At 36.3% G+C, this 23,117-nt stretch overlaps 1 protein-coding gene across 1 annotated transcript in view; it reads right to left on the minus strand.

The window, feature by feature from the left end:
* LOC117167957 (kinesin-like protein KIF13A) overlaps positions 1-23,117 on the minus strand; it is a 576,826-nt gene that overhangs the window by 133,262 nt on the left and 420,447 nt on the right. Inside the window, exons 21-22 of the mRNA XM_033353225.1 lie at positions 20,247-20,321; positions 365-516 (exon numbers count right to left, since the gene is read on the minus strand). Coding sequence (XP_033209116.1) covers positions 365-516; positions 20,247-20,321 — 227 coding nt within the window. The remainder of the gene's footprint in view (positions 1-364; positions 517-20,246; positions 20,322-23,117) is intronic.

The raw sequence follows: 23,117 nt of genomic DNA on the forward strand, positions 1-23,117 counted from the left end.
AATGTGCGCGAAGTGCTCGATTCTCAAATGTTATGTCAGAATGTATTTGCGTACTGATAGTCGTGTGCGAATAAAATTGGCTAGTTATTCACACACTTCGCACGCACTTGTTTCAAAAAATAGTATGTGGTGCTAGTCCGTGTACGTGATTTTCGACTCGTGTGCTTGTCACACTTGCTGCGTTCATGTGGCAAACTTCACACTCTTCGTGAATCACCTACTTCGCACACTAGCGAGCGAGCTTCACTTTATTCGCTTCACTTGTTAAATTTCGTCTAAAATGATATGAAATGAAAAAAAAAACTCAAGCGCTGAATTTACTTTTTTATTTGTGTAAAGCAGAAAAAGCACATTTTAACTGTACCTGGTATGTTTCGTAATCACAATAATCAACCTCACTTTTCTCTTCATCTTCGTCTTGCGTGGGTGGAGACAATTGATTTCCCGTATTCAAAGTTTCTTCGTGAAGCGTCGTCATTCGTAATCCTAATTTGCTTCCTACCATATTAGGCGATGCTAAAACGAAAATATCACAGTTATATGAGAGTAGTACACAGAAAAAGAGAATATTCATTTAAACTTTCAGATTCGTTCCCCAATTGATCCAGAGCTAAACGATCATGGAAAATTGCTAAAATTCTGGTATTATGTTTTTGCATCTTTTGTGCAATCTGTGATTCAAAGGTTAATAATGATCTCCATATGCTAAGGTTGCAGTAAAAATAAAAGTTCTGAACGGATGCTCTTATTCCTAGATCATAATCTCTAAAAACGAAAATATACTAAGGAAAACAGAACAATGTCCTCAATATACTCCACGTGTACATAAAGGATTTTTATATTCTCATCTCATGATATTCATATTTAATGTTATAGTACAAATGTTTCAACTGTGGGTGATAAGTCTGTAGGATTATAGGTTTCGCTGTAGCTACGATTTTTTTAGCAGCTCAAAATATTTAGATATAACACGTAAAAAATCCTGATCAATCTGATCTGTGTTGGCTGAAGTGAACCTTGAAAAAATACTAAAAAATTTAATTCCAATAACCTCGTGAATATTGCCCCTAGTGTATATATCCCAGAAGAAAAATGAATCATTTCATTAAAAGGTTCTTAATCTTATTTTTGTTATATTGATAGTTTCGGCGCAGCCTTACCTCACCAGTATTTAAGATAATTAAGATAATTGGACGCCTACATTCAATTTGAGTCTATCTGCTGACAGCGCCGAGTATGACACTATGAGCTGTGTATAAGTAGAGGGAATAGTCTCATACACGGCGCTGTCAACAGATAGCCTCATATTGAATGTAGGTGTCGAAATAGAATTTATGTCGTAAACAGGAAGATATGTTAAAAAGTACGAAATTTTCAGATTTTTTTAACTTCAGAATTATACATTATAACAATATTAATAATGAAAGATAAGTACAAGATTATTCCGCTCTTGGTAATATAAGACACAAATAGAGGTCTAATAGTCTTCGAACCCCGCAGTTCACCATCTGTGAATATTTTCTCACGAGTTATAAGTTTTCCTGTCGTTTCCGTTGAGAAATGAGCAATTCTATATCAAATCATCTAAAGAATTTTATTTATTGTTAGTAATTTTAACGAAAATTCTAGTATCCGTTCTCGTAGGTGTTAAAAGAAAAATCCTAAAATAATATTTGCAAAATTTAATTAGGAGATATTAAAAATGGAAAATTTTGATCCCTTTTTTTAACTTTTATAGCTTTGACGATCTTGATGCTATTAAGGTGATTTTTTTAAAATTATTCGTAATAAGACGTAGTTTTGAAGAAATCATTTTTGAACAAAAAAATTTCAAAAACCTCTTGGTTTTTTCAAAAGCAAAGTTTTCAAGAAATAAGTCAGAACATACACCTTGACATGTTGAGCCTGGCGCCCGAGAATCTGAACTCTTAAAGTTCGTGCATACGAATATAATATGCGCCTATTGTTCGTCCATTGTTTACATAGTTTTTTACATCATGTGCATCGTTTATGCGTACGTTTTTAATTATTTCTCGAACACTAAAAAAAGATTCCATTCTGATATTTACATTGCTTGTAGAGGAAATGGTAAACTATAACAAAATTAAAGAAAATAAAAAATGGGTTTTTTTCAGAAATGCAGTTTAGAAGTTTGTTTGTGATAAATCCAAGAAGGTTTTAACATTTATTCTTTCAAAAGATATTTTTTCATAACTGCATCTTATTATGAATGATTAAAAGAAATACACTTTAATTTAATTAAAATCACCAAAGTTATAAATGTTAAGACAGCGACTAAATTTCAAATTTTGAATATCACCTACGTTTTTTTAATGTTTAAAAAATTATTTTGAGGGTTTTCTTTTAAAACCTAAGAGAACGGATCTTTCAATTTTCATCAAAATTACTAACAATAACTGAAATTCTTCAGGTGATTTGACATCGGATTGTTTAAATGTAACAATTCTCGTCAGAAATTCTGATTATTTAAAATGGCTGCTGACATTTGTTAATTCGGCATCACGCAAATAGTTACCTTAAAACCATTTTTGTTTTGGAGTCTATGGAATCCATGTGAAGTGATCACGAAAATATTTTTTTAATCAAATTTGGTTGTAACTGAGTATATTTAATCCTATGGAAGTGAAGAAAAACCCCAGCAATATTTTTTGAAAAATTCGAAAAAAGTGGAGATATGAGACATTAAAATTTTTTTACTTTTTTTCAATTCCATACCTTTGATTCTAATTAAATCACTTTTAATGCGTTTGTGAGATGAAGGCCAAAATGAGTTACGTAGGTCCTGTAAGTTTCATAGTGGTACAACCAGTGATTCATGATAAACGAATTAGTATCCAATTCCTGGAACGACGATAGGACAGCCAAACTTAATTAAATGCAAAATCTCACAGTAAATCTAACATATTTTAGACATTTAAATACATAATAAAATATTTCCCTGATGATTAAAGTCGATTTTTAACACTGTCAGAGGTTGTAAGCATGTGAAATTCGAAGCAAAATAAATTTTATTGAATGAGTACTTAAAAAATTTAATATTTATGCAAATTGAATAGTACATAGAATTCGATTGTCTAATACGAAATATTAATTTCCAAAAATTTTAGGGTCAGTTGTTAAAAGAATTCTTAGAAAGGGGCAAATTTAGGTTAGGTTAAAAAACGTTATTTTATATAGTGGTAGAAAATTGTAAACCATTGCCATTTTGTTCTTGTGTTGGAAAGCTTATTTGATCGCTCCTCCTGTAAAAGGAAGCTATCACATGTTAGGTCCCTTTCTTCGCGGCGGTCACATACCACCTTGATCCAAAAGTTTTAGGACTCGTCACCGTGTGGCGCTCTCGTTCGGCCGATTTCAATTATTATTTTTTTGTGTTGATAGAAGTGTCATTGACGTTCTGTCGAATTGTCAGCTTGATAACTTAACATTTGTTGAAGTGAAGCCGTATTGTGTACATCTATCTTTGTGTGTGGTTTCGATTTTTTACAAAAAAATGTCATCGACTTTGCACAATGCCATCGTTATCTGTGAGCATTTGGCTAAAAACGAAACGAATAAAACGCAGCCCACTCCGAGCAAATCGTCGAAGACTTTTGTTGTTATAATTTTCTAGGTTTTGAAACATGCTCTAAAGATATGAAAGGGCGATGTATCCATCTTTATTCTGTGTCTATCCCTTTGATCCTTTTCTACCTTTCTTTCAATCTACAATCACCTCTATTCATTTGAATCTCAATCTTCCTATCTATGTTTAACCACAGCTTATCCACATGTATCTCTTTCTTTCTACCACCTATCTCTATCCTAGTTTTTCTATCCAAATGAATCCTTCGATTATCCACGGCTATCTTTTTCTATCCGTTAAGCAATCCAAAATCTATTCTATCTTTTTCAATCCCTATCTTCTTATCTAATTGAATCATTTTCTCTCTGTTATGCAATCGAAAACTTTGTCTATCCTTTTATATCGCCATATTCCTATCTAATTCGAACATTTTATACCTTTTTAAATATAAGTCAGCCCTGTCCTCCTGAATCCCAGTCTTTCTATCGATATGAAACTTACGTTTATCCACGTCTATCTTTTTCTATCCGTTAGTCAATACAAAATTTCGTCTATAGTTTTTAATCCTTATTTTCCTATCCAATTGAATCCTTTTCTATCCTGTCTGAAATATAAAGTAGAACTATCTTCTTGAATCCCAGTCTTTCTATCGAAATGTATCCACAGCTAATCCACTACTGTCCTTTTTAGCCATTATGCAATACAAAATTTTTCCTATCTTTTTCAATCCCTATCTTTCTCTCTAATTAAAACATTTTCTATCTTTTTTCAAATATAAGTCAACCCTAAATTTCTGAATTCCAGACTTTCTATAGACAAGAATCCTTCGCTTACCTGCATTTATCCTTTTCTAATCATTAGACCAACCAAAGTTTTGTCTATCTTTTGTAATCCCTATTTACCTATGGAATTGAATTCTTTTTTATCTGTTCCGAAATATAAGATTGCCCTAACCTTCTGAATCCTAGCCGCTCTGTTCAGATGAATCCTTCGCTTGTCCAGCTCTATTCTTAACTTTGCGCGCGCTACTTGACGTACATCCTTGACTTAGTACCGGCAGGTTCTCGACAGGTGGCTGGCAGTAAGAGTCACACAAAAGGGAAATCATTTGCACCGGCTATAACTAAACGATCGGTAGACGCCTATGCAGAATTCGAACTTCGAGTAGTAAGTCGTAAAGTTACGGAATTTTGTTGACAGGTATATAAACCCTTGCTGGTTTACTAATATTTTGCGAGGGATTGCAACTCAAAATATATTATTATTATTTTAGAAACGGATAAGAATACTATATTTTTTAGTGCATTAAAATGGATAGAACTTAAAACGATATATCGTAGATAGTGGATAGTCAGGGATAGATAAAGATAGCCATTTTTGGACAACACAGATAGAAAAAATAGACTCATGTGACCACAATGTGATCTAAAAAGATAGAGGATTGTGAATGTAAAAGATAGAGACAGTGATACAAAGAGATAGGCCTGTGTAGATACGTCGAATAGGGTCTGGAAAAAAGATAGCATTTGTGGGATGCAAAGTGTGCATTTCGGAAGAATTAAACATCTCTATTTTTTTCTATCTATACGTTTCTACCTTGTTGGACGTTTTTACTTCCAACAGGGAAAAACAATTTTTTTCTATAAACAATAATACAGCGTTTTTATGCTCAACTGGTCAGAAAAATAGTTCAGTTAAACTATTAGTCGAAATTTTCACTAGAGTAAGGCAGTGCCTGACTTTTCACTAATGTATTAAGAATTAGTACTATCTATTTAATTTATAAGGATTAGCAGTATTGCTACGCTGCACAGTTCAAAGTTATTTTTACTCTCTAATTTTATTTCATTTCTTCTAGTAAGGGCTACATTTAAAATGAAGGAAAATCGTCCAAACAAATCTGCATATCATCCGTAATTGTAGAGTATTGCGTACGAGTTCCAATTTTAATCGCTCATAACCTCTAATCTCACCAATTTCACGCTCAAGAATTTAGACTAGCGGGCTTTACTAAGCTTCGAAGTATGTTTAATATAATTTGTATGTCCCTGCTTTATAATTTAGCGGTAACTCTGAATCCATATTTACCTTACGGCTTCAAATAACGTTATATCTTCATTTCTATATAAACTTGTTCGCTTCCAGCCGGAAATCGACATAATGCAATAAGGTAGTGTACACTAGCCATACAAAAATACTTCAAAATTTCTTGTCAACAAAGTTCCTAAAGTTTTTTGAGTTTAAATTTTTTGTTTACCTTTGTGGAGGTCAAAAAAGTGTTCCTAATTTTGTCGGGTTTTATTCCATCTATTTTAAAGACATAATTTGTATTTAATTCACCACTTCACCAACTTCAAAAAATCGACTTTTTTCTAGCATTTTTCAAAAGTATATATATTCAAAAAGATTGTGTAAAAATTTAACAAAGATCCTAGCATTTTCACTGTATTTTTCCGTACCTTTCGCGTTAGTAACTCAGCGCGCTCATCCACTCGGTCGCTGGCTGAGCCGCCGATTATATATCGTAACTGTTTCTACATCGTGGCTAGTTTGAATGCTTTAAAGAAAATGATCTTTTGGAACAGGCAGAAGGTAGCTTTTATGGTCTGGGCATATCTTATTGATAATAGGTAACATTTGAACGATTTTCTATTCGTAAAAACTTTAAACGCGTTTTTCTCGAAACAGCGTTTTACACGGCTTCTTGATGAAACCTCAAAAAACTATTTGTCCCACCGATCCTTGTGCAATTTTCGCCAGTTATTCTTTACATATATGACTATTGCATAAACTCACAAGTCGTTAAAATTTTGTATTTGATTTTTTCTGTGCAAAAAAATGTGAAAAACTTGCTTTTTTTCTAAAAATGTCTTTTTGTTGACACACAGCTTGGAAATTATAAAAAACATGTGGGAACAGAAGATCAATTTCCAGCATAAGATATTTATTTAAATCCATTTACTTAAATCCTAATTGGTCGCCGGAATTTCCGCAACAAATTGTAGGATGGCCGGTGGCGGTGGCGTGGCGCAACCGTCTAATGCATATTAAAAATTTCGCTTTGAATAAGAGACACAGTCAAACTGAATCTAAAACTATTTCAATTTTTCTTTGTTTTTATTGTCCATCAAGGAGATTTCATCAACAGCGCAGAAATACTTACTTTCTGAGGTGTCACGTTCACCTGCTGACTTTATATGGAAAAAGTACATAAAACGTAAAAAGTAAGTAAACAAACTCGAGAGTTACTTTCTTTTTAGTAATTAGAAAACCCTTTAGGTTGTATTCCTGATCTTGGAAGACGATATAGCATGCACTCGGCAGGCGGTAGAAACGGAAAAAGAAGTAGAGTCGCAAAAAGATGATTCGGAGATCCTGGTGCTATGATTTTCAACGATATAACCATGTCTCTGATCAATCTACGTTCAGTGGGTCGATCTGTACAACTGCTGCTGTTCCTTACATGGTTATTAGCTGTCAAACCCTTTGCTCAAATTTACGAGTACCACATGCAGTCTCGTCTCGTATTTATTTTTATTATTTGGATTTACTGTTGCTACGATAAGAGACAAATGAAGTTGGACGGAATGGGTATTTTTCATTCAAGAAGTCGTAGAACTGCAACTTCTCAACCCCTTCTCTCTCACCTGAAAGGGTCCCCTGACAGTATGCCAACAGGTCTAGACTTTTCACAAAATTTTCAGGGGCAGCCAAATCCTGGCAAATGTAGTTCTAGTATTCTCAAGACCGAAAGTGTCAATTAGGTTACTTTTGTATCTACTTTCGGATTATTTCGATCCAATTTTCTAAAAAAAATTTTACTTTTTTAAAAATGATTTTCCCTTATTTTATTATTATTAAAATTATTTTATTTTAGTTTTATTCTTATTGTGGACCTTACAAGTAAAGGTGTATGGAATCCAATTTCGCATTTCTGTTAGTACTGCCATATAGTTTATATTATATAGTTGTTTATCTTTCTAGGAATCCCAGTGAATGTCTGAATCAATCGTAGGTCAGAGAAACATCCTGATAGACTTAATTCCCAGAGAATAAGAGTAGGGTAACAGAAAATCACAGAATTTTCAAATTAGTTTATCCTTTTTTAAATACAACTAGGCCTATCAGGTTTTTTAACCTATTAATTTTTTTTTAGAAAACTCGCTTGAACAACTCAACTCCATATATATTCTTTCCTAGCGATTTGCGAACGAAAGAAAGAAAACTTGTCGAATATCCGGGGTTTTGCGAGATCCTCGGATCAATAAAATATTGAAAAATCGAACCTTTTGTTGAGGAAATCATTATTTTCATGATAATTATGAATTTTGCGAATGATAGAAATCAGCGGTTAGCAGACGGCAGTATTTGAACTGTTAGAATCGTTTGCTGATTTATTTTTTTACTCACAATTTTGGCATAATAGAAGAATTCTACAGACCAAACGATCTTCCAAATGGTCAGGTCTCGATAATGCCATGTCTGTGTTTTTGTAACTGTATTTGTAATCAACGTCCATGCTACTGTTATCTTCACTCTACATACGCTATCGGGGCACCCTTCGTTATCGACCGTGGTTTAAGACTACAATTCTCAAAGGGGAAAACCTCTTCTGGGACATTGACTTTTTGATGAGACTACCATCAATCGACATTATTTTGAAAATAATGAGACCCGTGTCCCGGATTTTTTGGTCCCTTGTAAGAACTATGAGCATTTGTAAATCACATTAGCCAAGGGTGTAGAACCTCTACCGGTTCGCGCGCATGGACTCCCATCAAACTCCGCTGGCTCAGCGGAAAAGAGCCTGGCTGACAACTACGCTGCCGTGGGTTCGAATCTTTTTCTCAACTATTTTTTTTCGCATTGTAAACATGTCAAATAATACTGTTTAATGCTTCCCCGGCGAATAAATTATTTGTTTAAAAAATATCACTGGGAAATAAATAGCATGCAGATACTTTTCGAATTTGTCATTTATATTTTAAAATTGTAAATCTGGAAAATTGTGTAATGTCGAAATTTATAGTCGGGCGACTTGATAAGCTTGGAATTTATAAATAAATTTGCATAAAACCTAATTTTGAAATTTGATAGTTTTGAAATTTATTAATGGGTAACTTGATCAATTTAAAATTTATAAAGAAAAGTCAAGATTCCCAGTTTTGTAATTTTGGAATAATAATCAATGTGGAAAGTTGTACAATATCTGGAAAAGTTATTAGGCAACTTGATAATCTTGGAATTTATAAATAAATTTGCAGAGGGCTCAATGTCGAAATTTGATGGTTTTGAAATTTTTTGCTGGATAACTTGATAAATTCATAATTTATTAAGAAAAGTCAATATTCTCCAGTTTTGTAATTTTGTAATAATTATCTATGTAAAAATTTCTTCAAAATCCAGAAAAGTTGTTGGGTGAATTGATAAACTTCCGATTTATAAATAAGTTTGCAGAGGGCCTACTTCCAAAATGTTGCGAATTCTTAATTTGTAATTTTGAAATTTATTCTTGGGTGACTTGATAAATTTATCATTTATAATCCAGTTATAATTTAAAACTGGGTACATTTACAAATTGACATACAATCATAAATTGGTGTATCGATCAAATTTCTGCGTTTGCAGATGTTATCTGCAAAAAATTCCATTTCAATATTTTGTAGGAAATTGTATTCAAATTTTTTGTTTTTATTTCCCAATTGAAAACTGCCTAATCTTTGGCTGATTCTCATTTCTTCCGTAGCTGCAGTGAACAGTGCATCACCCAGCTACGTGATTAACTATGACATTTATCACCCGCAAAAATGTAAACAAAAATTACGATTATGCATATAAATTATTCGAAAAATGTCTGCATGCTATTTATTTACCAGTATTATTTTTCGAAAAAATGATTTATTCGCCGGGGAAGCATAACAAATTATTATTTGACATGTTTACAATAAAAAAAAAATTGAGGAAAAGATTCGAACCATGCGCGGAGACCATGCGCGCAAACCGGTAGAGGTTCTGCACCCTTGGCTAATGTGATTTAAAAACGCTCATAGTTATTACAAGGGTCCAAGAAATCCGGGATACGTGTCTCAATATTTTCGAAGTAATGTCGATTGATGATAGTCTCATAAAAAAGTCAATGTCCCAGAAGAGGTTTTCCCCTTTGAGAATTGTAGTCTTAACCCACGGTCGATAACGAAGGGCGCCCCGATACCGTGTGTAGAGTGAAGATAACAGCTAGTCTGGACGTTGATTACAAATACAGTTACAAAAACATAGACAGGGCATGTCAGTTCGCTCTGCTTTTTGCTCCATTTCGCAACGTATTTCGCGAAATTTGGGGACAGCATCATCAAGACCTGGTCCTTTGGAAGATCGTCTGGTCTCTAGAATTCTTCTATTATGTCAGAATTGTGAGTAAAAAAATAAATCAGAAAACGATTCTAACAGTTCTAATGCCGTCTGCTACCCGCTGATTTCTATCATTCGCAAAGGACCCCGCACTAAATGTATGGGAAAATGGCTTTCGGTGGATTTAGCCGAACCTTTGTAATTTTTAAGGTTATAAGTGCCGGATGAAATATCCGTAAAAAAAATTTTTTTTAAATGGACAGTTTTAGCGCTATGCGGCGCAAAGCGCTCAAGATCAGTGAATAAAACGAATTACAATAGATTTTGTTACAAAAGCGATGTCGACATAGAAATCACGGTTCAGATCGTCGTTGGTCATATTTTCGCTTACACCGTTGACCCATATAGCGCGCTTCTCAAAACGATCAAACGCTAAGCGCCCAAGATTTTAACTTGACTAATTAATCACTTCTTTAAAGGCAGAAATGGTACCCAAAGTAACATTATTAACTAGTGCGCACATCGATAATAATAGTGTACCCTTCGCCAGAGGGCCGAACGCTAAGCGCCCATGATCAGCGAATAGAACCAATACTAGTAGCTTTAGCGACACGAGCGATGTCTGTATAAGAAACACGCATCAAGAAGTGGTCAGTAACATGTTTAGCCAAACCAATGACAATATGAGTCAACACCGTTGACTCATATAGCGCGCTTCACAGAACGGGCAAACGCTAAGCGCAGAAGATTTGAACTTGACTAAGAAATCACTTTTTCAAAGGCCTTTCACAAAAGAAATGACAGACAAACATACCGGCATCGATGGAAATAATGAGTGAATGCTGCATGATGAACGATTGTCACTTTTTAAAGCAAAAAGCGAACGAATTCAGAATGAGCGACGAACTGAAAGTAGGCTTAATGACTTAAAAAAAGTTGAAACCTCGGAATTCACTTATTATTATATCATACATATATTAAACCGCATTCACTTATTATTTCCATTGACGATGGTATGCTTGTAATTTTTCTAACTCGCGTAACAATGACGCACAAATGCTCATTAACGAATTTGAAAGAGATGTGGAATGTATGAGAGAACTTTTCGACATTGGTGATATTTTTATAGAGGACCGTGGATATAGAGATGTCCAACCACTTTTAGAACACTTAGGAATTGTCTCCAAGATACCACCATATCTCCAACAAGGACAGAGTCAATTGATAACGGAAGAAGCAAACGAAGCTCGGCTAATAAAGAAATCTAGATGGATAGTGGAATCCGGAAATGGCCACATAAAGTCCATTTTTAAGTTCTTCGAGAAAACCATTCCGATGGCTCATGTACACAATCTAAGGGACTTCTTTCGTATTGCTGGTGCCATAATTAATCGATACCTTTCTGTTATCGAGATGAAAGGCGCAACAGCAGAGGTTGCAAGAGAATATATAGCGAGAGCTCATGAGCAAAATATTTTGCAGGCGCGCGTAGAAGTGGACAATATGCGCTACGGAAATGCAAATTGGAATCGCCTGCACGAATTTCAAGTACCAAAATTTCTTCGCCTTACATTGGAAGAAATACACGACATAACAATTGGCGTGTATCAAGTAGAACTTGCCCCATCTTACGTTCAAGACGAAGCTACAAAGAGAACAAGATGAGGAGTTTCAACTAGATACGCGACTTAATGAACCTGGTTTGATCAGAGTACGAGTATTTTCTCGTTTCCGAAATGCGACAAGGTACCAGCTGTGAATAGCGTTTAATGAGATCGATGACATAGGACCAGACAATAACGAAACGCTTCTCGGTTATTACTGCACACGTAAGTCAGGGGCCAGAACTCTTGGCACTTGCACACATATTGCAAGCGTTTTATGGTTCCTGGGTTATGCACGTCACCAGCAACACCTAAAGTATCCTCGAACTTCCTTGCTAAAAAGGATTCTAGATGCTTCTAATAGAGGTGAAGAAGCGAACCAGAATCAAGAGCCAGAAATAGTTTAATATTTCGCAAAAGCTACTGGGATTGGTTCTATTCGCTGATCATGGGTGCTTAGCGTTCGGCCCTCTTACAAAGGGTACACTGTTATTGTCGGAATGTGCGCACTAGTTACTAATGTTACTTTGGGTACCATTTCTGCCTTTAAAATAGTGATTGATTAGTCAAGTTAAAATCTTGGGCGCTTAGCATTTGATCGTTTTGAGAAGCGCGCTATATGAGTCAACGGTGTAGGCGAAAATATGACAGACCACAATCTGAACCATGATTTCTATGTTGACATCGCTTTTGTAACTAAATCTATTGTAATTCGTTCTATTCACTGTTCATGAGGGCTTAGTGTTCAGCACTCTTGAGAACAGTACGGTTTTGCGAAGCGCGCTATATGAGACAACGATGTAGGCAAAAATATGACAGACCACGATCTGAACCATGATTTCTATGTTGACATCGCTTTTGTAACGAAATCTGTTGTAATTCGTTTTATTCACTGATCTTGAGCGCTTAGCGCCGTATAGCGCTAAGACCGTCCATTTTTTTTTACGGATATTTCATCCGGTATAATGATTTCCTCAACAAAAGGTTCGATCTTTCAATATTTTATTGATCCGAGGATCTTGCAAAACCCCGGATATTCGATAAGTTTTCTTTCTTTCGTTTCCAAGTCCTTCGGAAAAATATATATATGGAATCAGTGCCGTGCCTATAAAAAAATTCAAAGTCGGATTGAACCAACACCCTCAATATAGTTCCTTTTTTCTTTTGAGAATTAATATTTTGTTCATTTCAATTTTGTTATTCTATTAAACTGAAAAGATTCGTTTGGTGGCACTGAAAGCTATGAGGACAAGAGTCTAGAGTTTGAATATTGCTGCGATGTATGCGCCCCCCCGAGTCAGTTCGAAATGACAGCTAGATTAGCCTAGTTATTCATGATGATGATCATGGAATGGTGCTGCTCTATGGGTATTTTAACATCCATTCTTCCAGTTGGGCACTGGGTAGGAATGGAGGGAGTCACGTGCGAGATTATCTGTGGGCTAGCTAAAACAGTGCTTAGATATGTGCATGGTCTCTGTAACGGTATATGTAGGGAAACCCCATTTCCGGAGGCTCTACTACTGGCTTTCTAAATTCTAATTCATATCTGAAAGGGAAAAATTATCTATGGACTGTGTAGTATCAGTGGCGACGGACGTTTTGACGGTTTTTTGCAAGGATAAAGGGACCGTTGCGCTTGATTTTGATCTAAAAGGAGCGTTCAATTCGGTTATTCCAGAAATATTGATCAATAAGTTGAAGGACTTGGAACACATGCATTTTCCCCAGGGCCTGCTGCTTCGGACTCTCAAATCTCTCTCCACAGCTGGTAGGACTAGGACTCTCTATTTGGCGGAATCTCCCTGGACATTGGGGAAGTTGTTATTCCTTGCTAATCCTCTAATACACTAAAATCGCGTTTATATCCGTATTTCGAGAACGAAAACATTCACTTGTATTCTTCCGAAAGGGGATCCAACCAATGCTGCTCAGCGGAGGGGAAATGGCCGCGCTGCGAGCTGATTTGCTTGTTTGTGCCGTGGTACTGCGAAATGGTGGATACCAAACGGATATGCATGAGAGCTATGATAGGGATATAAGCGCGAGAGGATATAAGTGAGAGCGGATACAAACGAAGTTTAAGTGTAGTTACTTCGATATCTTTCTTGACAGACGATTGATATGGGTACCACATATAAAGTGTATTGCATATAAAAGTACTATTCGAACAATATTATGTACGTCGTCTGCACGATTAACTGAAGGGCTTCCCTCTATTTTAGAACAGGTGACTTAGCCATGAGGATGGCAGATCGTCTATGGTTCACAAAAGACCAGGAATCCCAGGTATCTTCCAAGCGTTGCGACTTGATAGATGCTTTCGACTCAATGAGTGAAGCACGTATCTCTACCGGGACAGTTTTATTTTATGATATTATAGTTGGATGCGATCATGCTTTGAGACTCTCGAGCAACTCCCATACGTATTGGAGACGTGGCGGGTTCTTTATTCGATTTGCTTGGGTTCACGCGCAGTTGAGCATAATTGGGAACGCAATTGTGGATGAGGTTGCGAGGTCTGTCTCTCGACTTCCCGATACTGAATTAACGGGATTTCCTGTAAGATATTTGCATCTTGCTTCGAAACGGTCTTTGGGTTGTTTTTTTTTGGCTATACGCAAAAACAGGTAGTTCGCGGGTAAAGTATTTTTCCCGCATTATTGGTGAAATACCTACAACATGGTTCCGTAGCGCCAGTTTTCCGAGACGTTCCCCTGACCTCATTACGAGACTAAGAATATCTCATATTTGCGCAGGACTGCCCTCTCAGGTTCTGGATAAGAGGGCTATAGATTGTAATTGCACTGCAGAATAAGTAAGTGATCTAGGACGCTTTGGGCGGAAGGGGTACCTTGTAATTTATAACTTCGATATGAGTTCTGACCTGCTCGGTTGGCTCTAGATCTTTTTCCTATGCTTTACAAGTATGGATTGGATAAAGGCCTCGGAGCATGCAAATCCACTAAGCAAATCAAAAACACGATAACGAATAAAAAAATTAGATAAAACCACACCTTTTAGCTCAAACGATAAGTGAAAAATGCGATTAAACAATTACTTGATCAGCAGCGAAATTTAGAATCATTGATATTAACAAAACAGAAATATCGGCACCATGTTCGTAAAATATCAGCCCTGCTAGAAGTAAAAGGTTCGAAATCATAACAATTTTATCACCTCAGTTATCAATAGATATCCGTTCAAATACGTCTTCGTTACTCTTCGATCCATTTCTATCACTGGGGTATCCATTTATCTTCGGAATGAAATTGTGTTATTTCTATTAGTTAAATGTTTATATTCGCATCAACTGCTAGGGTCATTAGGGACCGTACTGTAGGGTTAATTATAAACTGTTGGGTATCTGTTTGGTAGTATACCAAGGGACACAAGCGAATCTTTCAGAAAGCACGTCCAGCTTCGCTTCCTGCTTTGGAAATCGAACCCGCGCCAGCGTGGCTGCCAAGGCTGCAGTGTTGGAAAATAGGACAATCACTATATCATCTGAGCCTCGACGACTCCCTGAAATTGAGTTTGTTTGCATCCGAACAACTCGAAATCCCTCCAATCGATCACGAATGAATGTGAAAGCTGCAGTGTTGGAAAATAGGACAATCAATATATCATCTGAGCCTCGACGACTCCCTGAAATTGAGTTTGTTTGCATCCGAACTCGAAATCCCTCCAATCGATCATGAATGAATGTGAAAGCTAAGTGCAGTCCGAACCACTCCGTTCGATTAAGATTCATTCTTTTTAAGTTCAAATCAGTGACTCAAGTTCATTTCGAATGGCATTGGATGATTCTGTACTTCGATCAGAATGATGCCGCATCAGTCTGAATAAAGTTTTCATTTTACCTCCTCTCGGCGGTATATGCGCAATCAGTCCGAATGTTAGGTGCCATTCCACGCTTAGCCAGAATGATTCCGCACGTATCATAAAGAAAATTCGATTACGCTTGTATCAATGGAGAGGCGTAAATTCATTTCGACTGATTCCGAGTCCTTGCGGCCTCAGCCCGAATGAATTCGTTTGCACCGTCACTCGTGCAAACAAATCATTTCCCTGCAATCCCCATCCCCTCATAAAACCAGTCCCCCCTTTTTTAAACTGGTAGTCATACTCCACGGTAACCGGTGCTTGGAAACCAAGTTACCTTTTTAAGAATTGGCATAAAAAAGGGCCTTATTCCAAATCACCTTCGCTAAATACATCAATCAATTTTGCATGATGTACCTAGAAGACATCGTTATCCACTCTTTAACCTGAGAAGAACATCGTCACTAGGTTGAGTTTAATTTGGCACGTCTAATTATACACTATCTGCAGTGTTCACTGGAAAAAAACTCATTCTGGTATTAGTGACGAATAGGATCCCTTTAATGATGAACGTCTGCTACACCCTGAAAATAAAAATTCCTAGTCTGAACACCCATCGTACACTGCGCCCATGAAAACGCGATACCTGTACAACGATATTACTAACGCTTAATGAGTGGATGGTGAGAGACGCTAACTCATCTCCAAATAAAAACACCTTGCGTCATTATTCATTCTTACAAAGAAAGAATCTGTCTTTTATCAACAGTATTCCATCAACGAAGGTGGTCTTTGGACAATCATCGGAGCAACGTGCGGCGTCTAACTTCTCCGACACAACTAAACTAAACGTCGTAATCAAGACCTGAAAAAGGCATGGAAATGCCTAACCGTGCATTCCTACAAAGACTGGGAAGGCACGCCAACTGATAGTTCTCGAGATTTCCGGATCCACCAGGTACGGCAACATAAGAAACGGATGAGAGAAATGTTCTATGAAGTAGACCTCCTCTATCGTCTCACAAAAATGCACAAAACGCAAGTGTACCCCACACTCCCCCATAAAAAAACCGCGTTGTTACGTAAAAAAGTGATCCCATTGGTACTTAACCAGGTCTGATTTTTCTCAAGGGAGCAGCCCCATAACTTCTCAGAAACCCAGATTCATCGCTACCTCATGGTTCGACCACCCTGATGACTCAAGCATTAAGGAAACCTCGAGATGCCCCTTCCAAGATATCTCCAGCCTTCACCCAAGCCCCATCTTCCGGCATTTTGGCTTAAAACCTTGCCCGAGCAGAGAACATGCATGCCCAGGACCCTCTCCGGGATCTTTCTAGTTTCCCCCGACTGTTAGAACCCATCCCAATCACTGCCCCCAATAGCAGTTGCTTTATCCTTAGTTACGCTATATCTCCCCTCACTCTTTCCAGATACATCTTAACCAATTTACGCCCAGTTGGTCGTTAGTGATCCAGCCTCGTTTATGGTGTATACGAGCATTCGACAGTTTATTAAAAATGATTTAAGTTATTTATTTAAAAATATGTTCAAATTTTTTGTTGGAACATACATACTTGTAATAAGTGCGGTTCAAAACAACAGAACACGCAGGGCCCCGACGATAGGTCGGTCAACAATGCCGACCACTCTAGAGCTGCGGGAGCCAATAAAGATGGATTCCATTCGGTGGATCGACGGAATTTCGGGGCCTTTCGGTGGACGGAGCGACTAAATCGCGATTTGCTAAAGTGCTACGATGCGAGTGTGGCCCCTGAACAGGGTTACATAGCACGACTGCATGCTCCGTGGTGCGAGAAACTCCCGGAGTTATCGCATTTTTCGCATTAACGCCTGCGAAACCATGCCGAACTACTCCAAAAAAAGGCTATGTAAGCGGAACGCCTACTCTACCACAGCTAAAACCACCTAGAAACAGAAAAAGAGGGGCGACGCTAAGACCGTCCGCGAGCAGACATCAGATAGAGGAAGAGCGATAATTTATGACCCGGAGAAACATCAACACCCAGGTTTCTCTCAAGCCTAAAGATCTTGCTGAAATGGATGACGAGCTTCGTGATCTTTTTTCCGAAGAACCCGACCTCTGGACTATCAATTGTTGTGTGTATAATGCAGCGAGAGCTTTAGCTGATGCGAACCGCAAAAAAACCAACGGTTGATCATAAGACCAAAAGACGAATGCATCAAATCGCTATTAAGATAGGCTGGGCAAGAAAGTAGGCTGCTGAACATCAGGAAGCATATTGTTGAGAGAATACGGATACTATCTGACGCGAAGTCTAGAGCGGAGAGAGGAAGGCGGGTAAGAGAAAATCAACAGTTTCTCTCTGACCCATCTCGACTATTCCAAGCCCCTCTAGTTACTGTCGACCACACGTCCAAACCAGAGGACAAATGCGCCAAGGTTTATTTGAAGCTATGGAAACTTAATGGCAACCCTGACGACCCTGAGCTCGTCAATAGAAGCGCTATACGACACCTTTGCGCTGGAGAGACTTATACATGTCTGGGCGTGCCACAGAGCCGCAATCAGGATGTGACATATATAAAGGATACTCTCCAAAGCAGCTAAAAACGTCCCATCCGGTAGATTTGGCCTTCCGAACTGTCGGCGAGGAAAAAAGTATTTGCAACGAACATGATTGCCGTCCCGGTAGTACTCTATACAATTCGAGTGGTTCCATAGACGAAGAACGAGCTCAGATCCTTTGATATCGGGACACGAAAGGTTATGCCCATGATCAAAAGCATGCATCTCAAGTCTTCTGTTCCGCGATTCTACATCTCACGCCATCAAGGTGGTCGCAGAATATTGAATCTTGAACGTCTTCACAACAGGATTATTCTGGGTAAAGCACATAGAGTCGCAAATGGAAGAGACCCTCTTCTTTAAATGGTCAGGAAGCACGAAGAAGTGGGCAAAGGAGCGTTTCTGTAGAAAGTAGTGGGAGCTAACTTTTGCTTTCCTTATATCACTCGGATTGAAGTCTGGTACGGAAGGTTTCATTTTGGCATGTCAAGAAAGTGTTATTTCCACCTTAAGATACCGTCGCCACATTTTGAGCCACGACATTCCCGATGATAGCTACAGGGCGTGCTATGAACACCCCGAGCATTTAGCACGCATACTATCTAGTTTTCCAACTCACGTGGGAACGACCTACATCCAAAGGCACAATGGGACACTAAGAGTGCTTTTTTACCATCTCTGTCACTTTTACGGCATTAACCTTAATATCGCTCCTCTAAATGCTCTTAGGGAAATACAGTCAATTGTCGAGAATGAGAAGTGCTGCATCTACTGGTGCCAAACTTTCACTGGTTAGTAGCCTGAAAAGCATCCCTGCGTGTGAACAATACGCTAAAACACTTGTGGGAAAATGCAGAAGGCGCTCGTCCTTCAGTTGCTCCGTGTCCTCAGGGTGCACGAGACTTTTGCCAGATCGTCGTATTGAATCCGTTGCAGACTGTAACCACCTATATCAGGTTCGTGAGACGTGGTTTCGCTGAGATCTGGTGCAGTTTCTAAATAGCGGTTCTAAAACAGCAAGCAGGTTTTATAAAAAGTACGTTGTTTTATTTAAAACTCATTTTATTTGGAATGGTTTTTTGTTGTATCACGTATTCCAAATATTGTATTAACAATCATTTAAAAAAATCATGAACGATATTCTACATCACAGATTCCAAATTAAAATTTAGAATCCCTCTAACAACCTCCAATAAAATTAGTTTAATAGAATTCGGAATTTGTCATAACTGAAAGTTCACCTTATCACAAAATATTTGAGACCTTAAAAAGTTAAACAGTTAATTAGAATCAAACGTAGTGAATTTAAAAAAAGGTACAAAACCTTTAAAGTTCCATATCTCCTTTATTTTTTTGGTTTACTTCAGCTAGCATAGATCAGATCCATTAGGAATTTTGATAAGTTTTTTCTAAACCTAAAACAAAGATCTGTACCCAATTCCATTGTAGTTAGGCTCCCCCTGAAGTTGTTCACTTGTGAAACCATTATTGGCAGATCTAAAAATGAGGATAAAGTTAGAAGAATCTGAAACTGTTCTACATTCAAAATCCCAATACACGGATCAGTTTCTTTTTTCTGTTGATATCACGGTTCGAAAAATTGATGAAATTGGTTTAAGACAGTATCTTTCAAAATAAAAGTCAATTTAGTTTATAAAAAAATGCAATTATAGCCAAACGTAATGGACGAATTTCGTGATGAGAATGTTTTAAAATGTTTTTTAAAGTTTGTTTACCAATATATTTATGTAAATAATACAAGTTTGAAAAAATCTTTTAATCGCACGTGGAATAATCACATTTGAATATGTGACCGTCCGATCAGAAAGGGACCTAACGCGGAAAAAATCGATTTTTATTTTCTTACACAAATCGATAATTTTCAAGTTAGTCTTTCATTTCCAATAATCGAAATTTTATTACGCTAATTACTTTTATTTTTACAAAGCTACAAACATAGGCATATCAAGCGTACGAGGAGACGAAACGAGAGGCCTGCGAAAACCAGCCCCACCACTCACCACTACTGGGTATAGCCAAAGCAGGCAGCTTTGACGCATTTGGTCCGTTTCTTCGCGGCTGGTCACATATATAGTGAAGTGACAAAAAAATTTCTAGAGAAAAATGATTAATAAAAAGTGAACCCAAAATAATAAACAGCGCCTGAAAGGAGTAAAACCAGAAGAAAATAAAACAAATTAATTTAAAAAAATTCTGTGTTAAAATAGTCGAATTTATAACTTTCAAATTTTAAAAGAACTAACTACGTAACAAACGTTTTGTATAATTATAAATTGATCAATTTGAAAGGGTAGCGGACAATGTCACCTACACTTGGTAGAGTTGGATTGTTGCAGACGTGTCAATGAGTTGAGATTCAAGTTGAGATTCAGGAATGTTGGTCTCGCTGAAAGGAGACATATGTATTGATTATAAATAATGCTCAACAAAATAACTATGTTCTATAACGCTCGATATAGTAACTAGAGTCTATACATTCATCTTAGCGACGAGAATTTTATAGGATGTTTGAAGGTTTATAAATTGATGAATCATGTCTAGATTAAGAATTTTTATATAGGACAACTATTATTATTGTATTCGTCACTATAAAACAAAGATTATTTTGCTGCATGATTCACCATTAAATATCGACAAAGGCATAGTAAAGTACTTCCTGAATATGTGTCTATGTGCCTTCTGAAACAAAGTCGACGAGCTAAGAAAAATAAGTAAGTTTGAGAAAGAAGTCGAATATTCGGCAGAGAAGAAAGTTTTTTTAAAATATAACATTACAAGTTCCATACATATAATTTGGCTTAAGAATCACAGTTAAAACGTAATTGTTTAGTAGAATGATATTATCTTTCCACTAAATAAGGATTTTAGTTTTTAATGCAATGTTGGCCACCGTGTATGTGTGGATAGTGTCATATGCACCCTAGTGCCTTTTAGAGGTTATTTTCACGATGTGCTATGTTGGTGGAATATTATACTTATTTAGTATCTTATTAATACATAATAACTTAGTGTAACAAGAATTGAATTATTATGAATTGCATGTAAATCAGGGATTATAATAAGTTCTTCGTATGGGTAAGATTTGATTTTTTCTCGGGTTATTATAACAATAATATCTGAAATTAACATAAATCAGCTTTCCTAAAATGTTTCTAAGATGCAGATAGACTCATACTTAGGAGGAATTAGATATAGTCACATAGACGGCGCTTTCAGCATGACACATATTGAATGAAGGCGTCTATGTGTCCACAAAAATATTCTCTAATTTTAATAAATTTCCAATATAAATTCGAAATGAGAATAAAAGGAATAATACAAAAATACCTTTAATTAAAGACATATGTAATTCACATACATATGTTCATATAAAAAGGTGTCTTATGATCGTCATGGATTTACGTATAGGATCATATAGCGGATAAGTTCCTGACAATTTTAGCCCAAGAAGATCATTTTAGATTTAGAAACAATCATAATTAAAAATAAAAGTTAACTAAAGATAAGTGATTCCATTTTTTGCACCTGATAATATTTAATAAAAACATAACGAAATCAGCAAAGACACTTCTTAGAAAGTAATATCCACTAGGTTGCAATATTTTATCTTTTTATTTCATTTTAATATTAACGTATTAATGAGTGAAAGTGGTAACTTCCAGTTTCAAAATACTTGGAGAGTTTATTGTTCCTTGTTTTGTTCGCGATACACGCAAACAAGATTAACTACCATTTTCTTTAATTCTAAAGTCATTCTTGACGTTATAAGTAAATTTATGAAACAAATGCATGTCATCGTCATTGCGCGCTCTAAAAAATTCGTTCCACTATCAAAATGGATTACAAAATTCATAAACTATTTTCGATTTTCATTAATTTTTAACAGGCAGATTTAGTTCTTTTCTCAACGGAATAAATTATTTATTGTTTAATTCTTCCCTCACGATACTTTATTAACAATTATTAACTTTTAATTTAAAATACAATTTTACTACAAAATCCACGATGTGATCATTTTTAGGAGTGCACGACCGTTTCTTCAAAAAACAGTTTAAACTATACTGCATGCAGCGGCAAATTCTTCAAAAATGATAAAATCGCAGGATTAAATAACAATTTGTAATAAAATAAACCATTATTATTTATTGATAAAGTATTATAAGGGGAAGGATTTTGTCAAGCAATTTAAAATTAATTCCTTGGAAAAAAGCAAACTCGTTGGTTGAAAACTGACGAAAACCTATATTTGTTTATAAAATTCATTTAAACATTAAACAAATATTGTCGCCTCATAAAGTTTGCTACTAATAAAGTTCCTTCTGAGTCATTGCTAGTCATTTTCGTAAGAAAATACAACATCCATTTGTTGACAAGCATTCAAGTTGTTTACTTGTTTATGAAATTGTTTATAAGATCAACAATTGTTGCCTACTGATAAAATTTCATAATGGAAGGACAAGGGGCTATTCAATGAGAAATTAGAAAAAAAAATGAATTAGGAATGCTGCAGTCCACAGATTCCTTGTTTAATCACCATTTGCACCTTGTTTGCTACCTTGTTTGTTCGGAATTCGCTTGAATGCCGTAATGTCGTGAAGCAATCTTGGGATCGTTTGGTATATCACTATAGTTACCACTTACAAATAATTCGAGCTAAATTTCATACCATTGACTTGAAAATGATTAGAATATTAATCTATAAAAATATATTTCGTGGAACGAAAAACATACCCGTCTGACTTTTCTGGAAATGTAGAAGTCTCCAAATTATTTCCTTGGGATTTATGGAGCAGCATTCACATTATTTCTCAGAGAATAGTCCCTCGATGAAGATTTTTGTGGCTAAGAGAACGGCCACATTGGCAATTACGTAAATTCGTTAGTATTCCGTACGGGTTGGTGACCCTTTTCAATTAACTAATTACTAATTACTAATTTCACCCCAATAACCTTACGACACCTCTTCTATTCCCACTATTGTATAATTTAAATGATCATCCTCTATTCAGAAATAAAAATGAAAATTTTGAAGAAAAAAAAATGCGAATATCACCTAAACTATTTTCTATAGCCATTCAGACAATATTTCACTTTCTTCCACCTTTTTTAGTTAAGTTAAGGATAAAAAATGATTTCCAAACTGGATTTGGGACAATATTTAGAACAGGGGGGGGGGGGGGGG

Source organism: Belonocnema kinseyi, chromosome 2 (assembly GCF_010883055.1).
Source record: "Belonocnema kinseyi isolate 2016_QV_RU_SX_M_011 chromosome 2, B_treatae_v1, whole genome shotgun sequence".
Classification (NCBI taxonomy): domain Eukaryota; kingdom Metazoa; phylum Arthropoda; class Insecta; order Hymenoptera; family Cynipidae; genus Belonocnema; species Belonocnema kinseyi.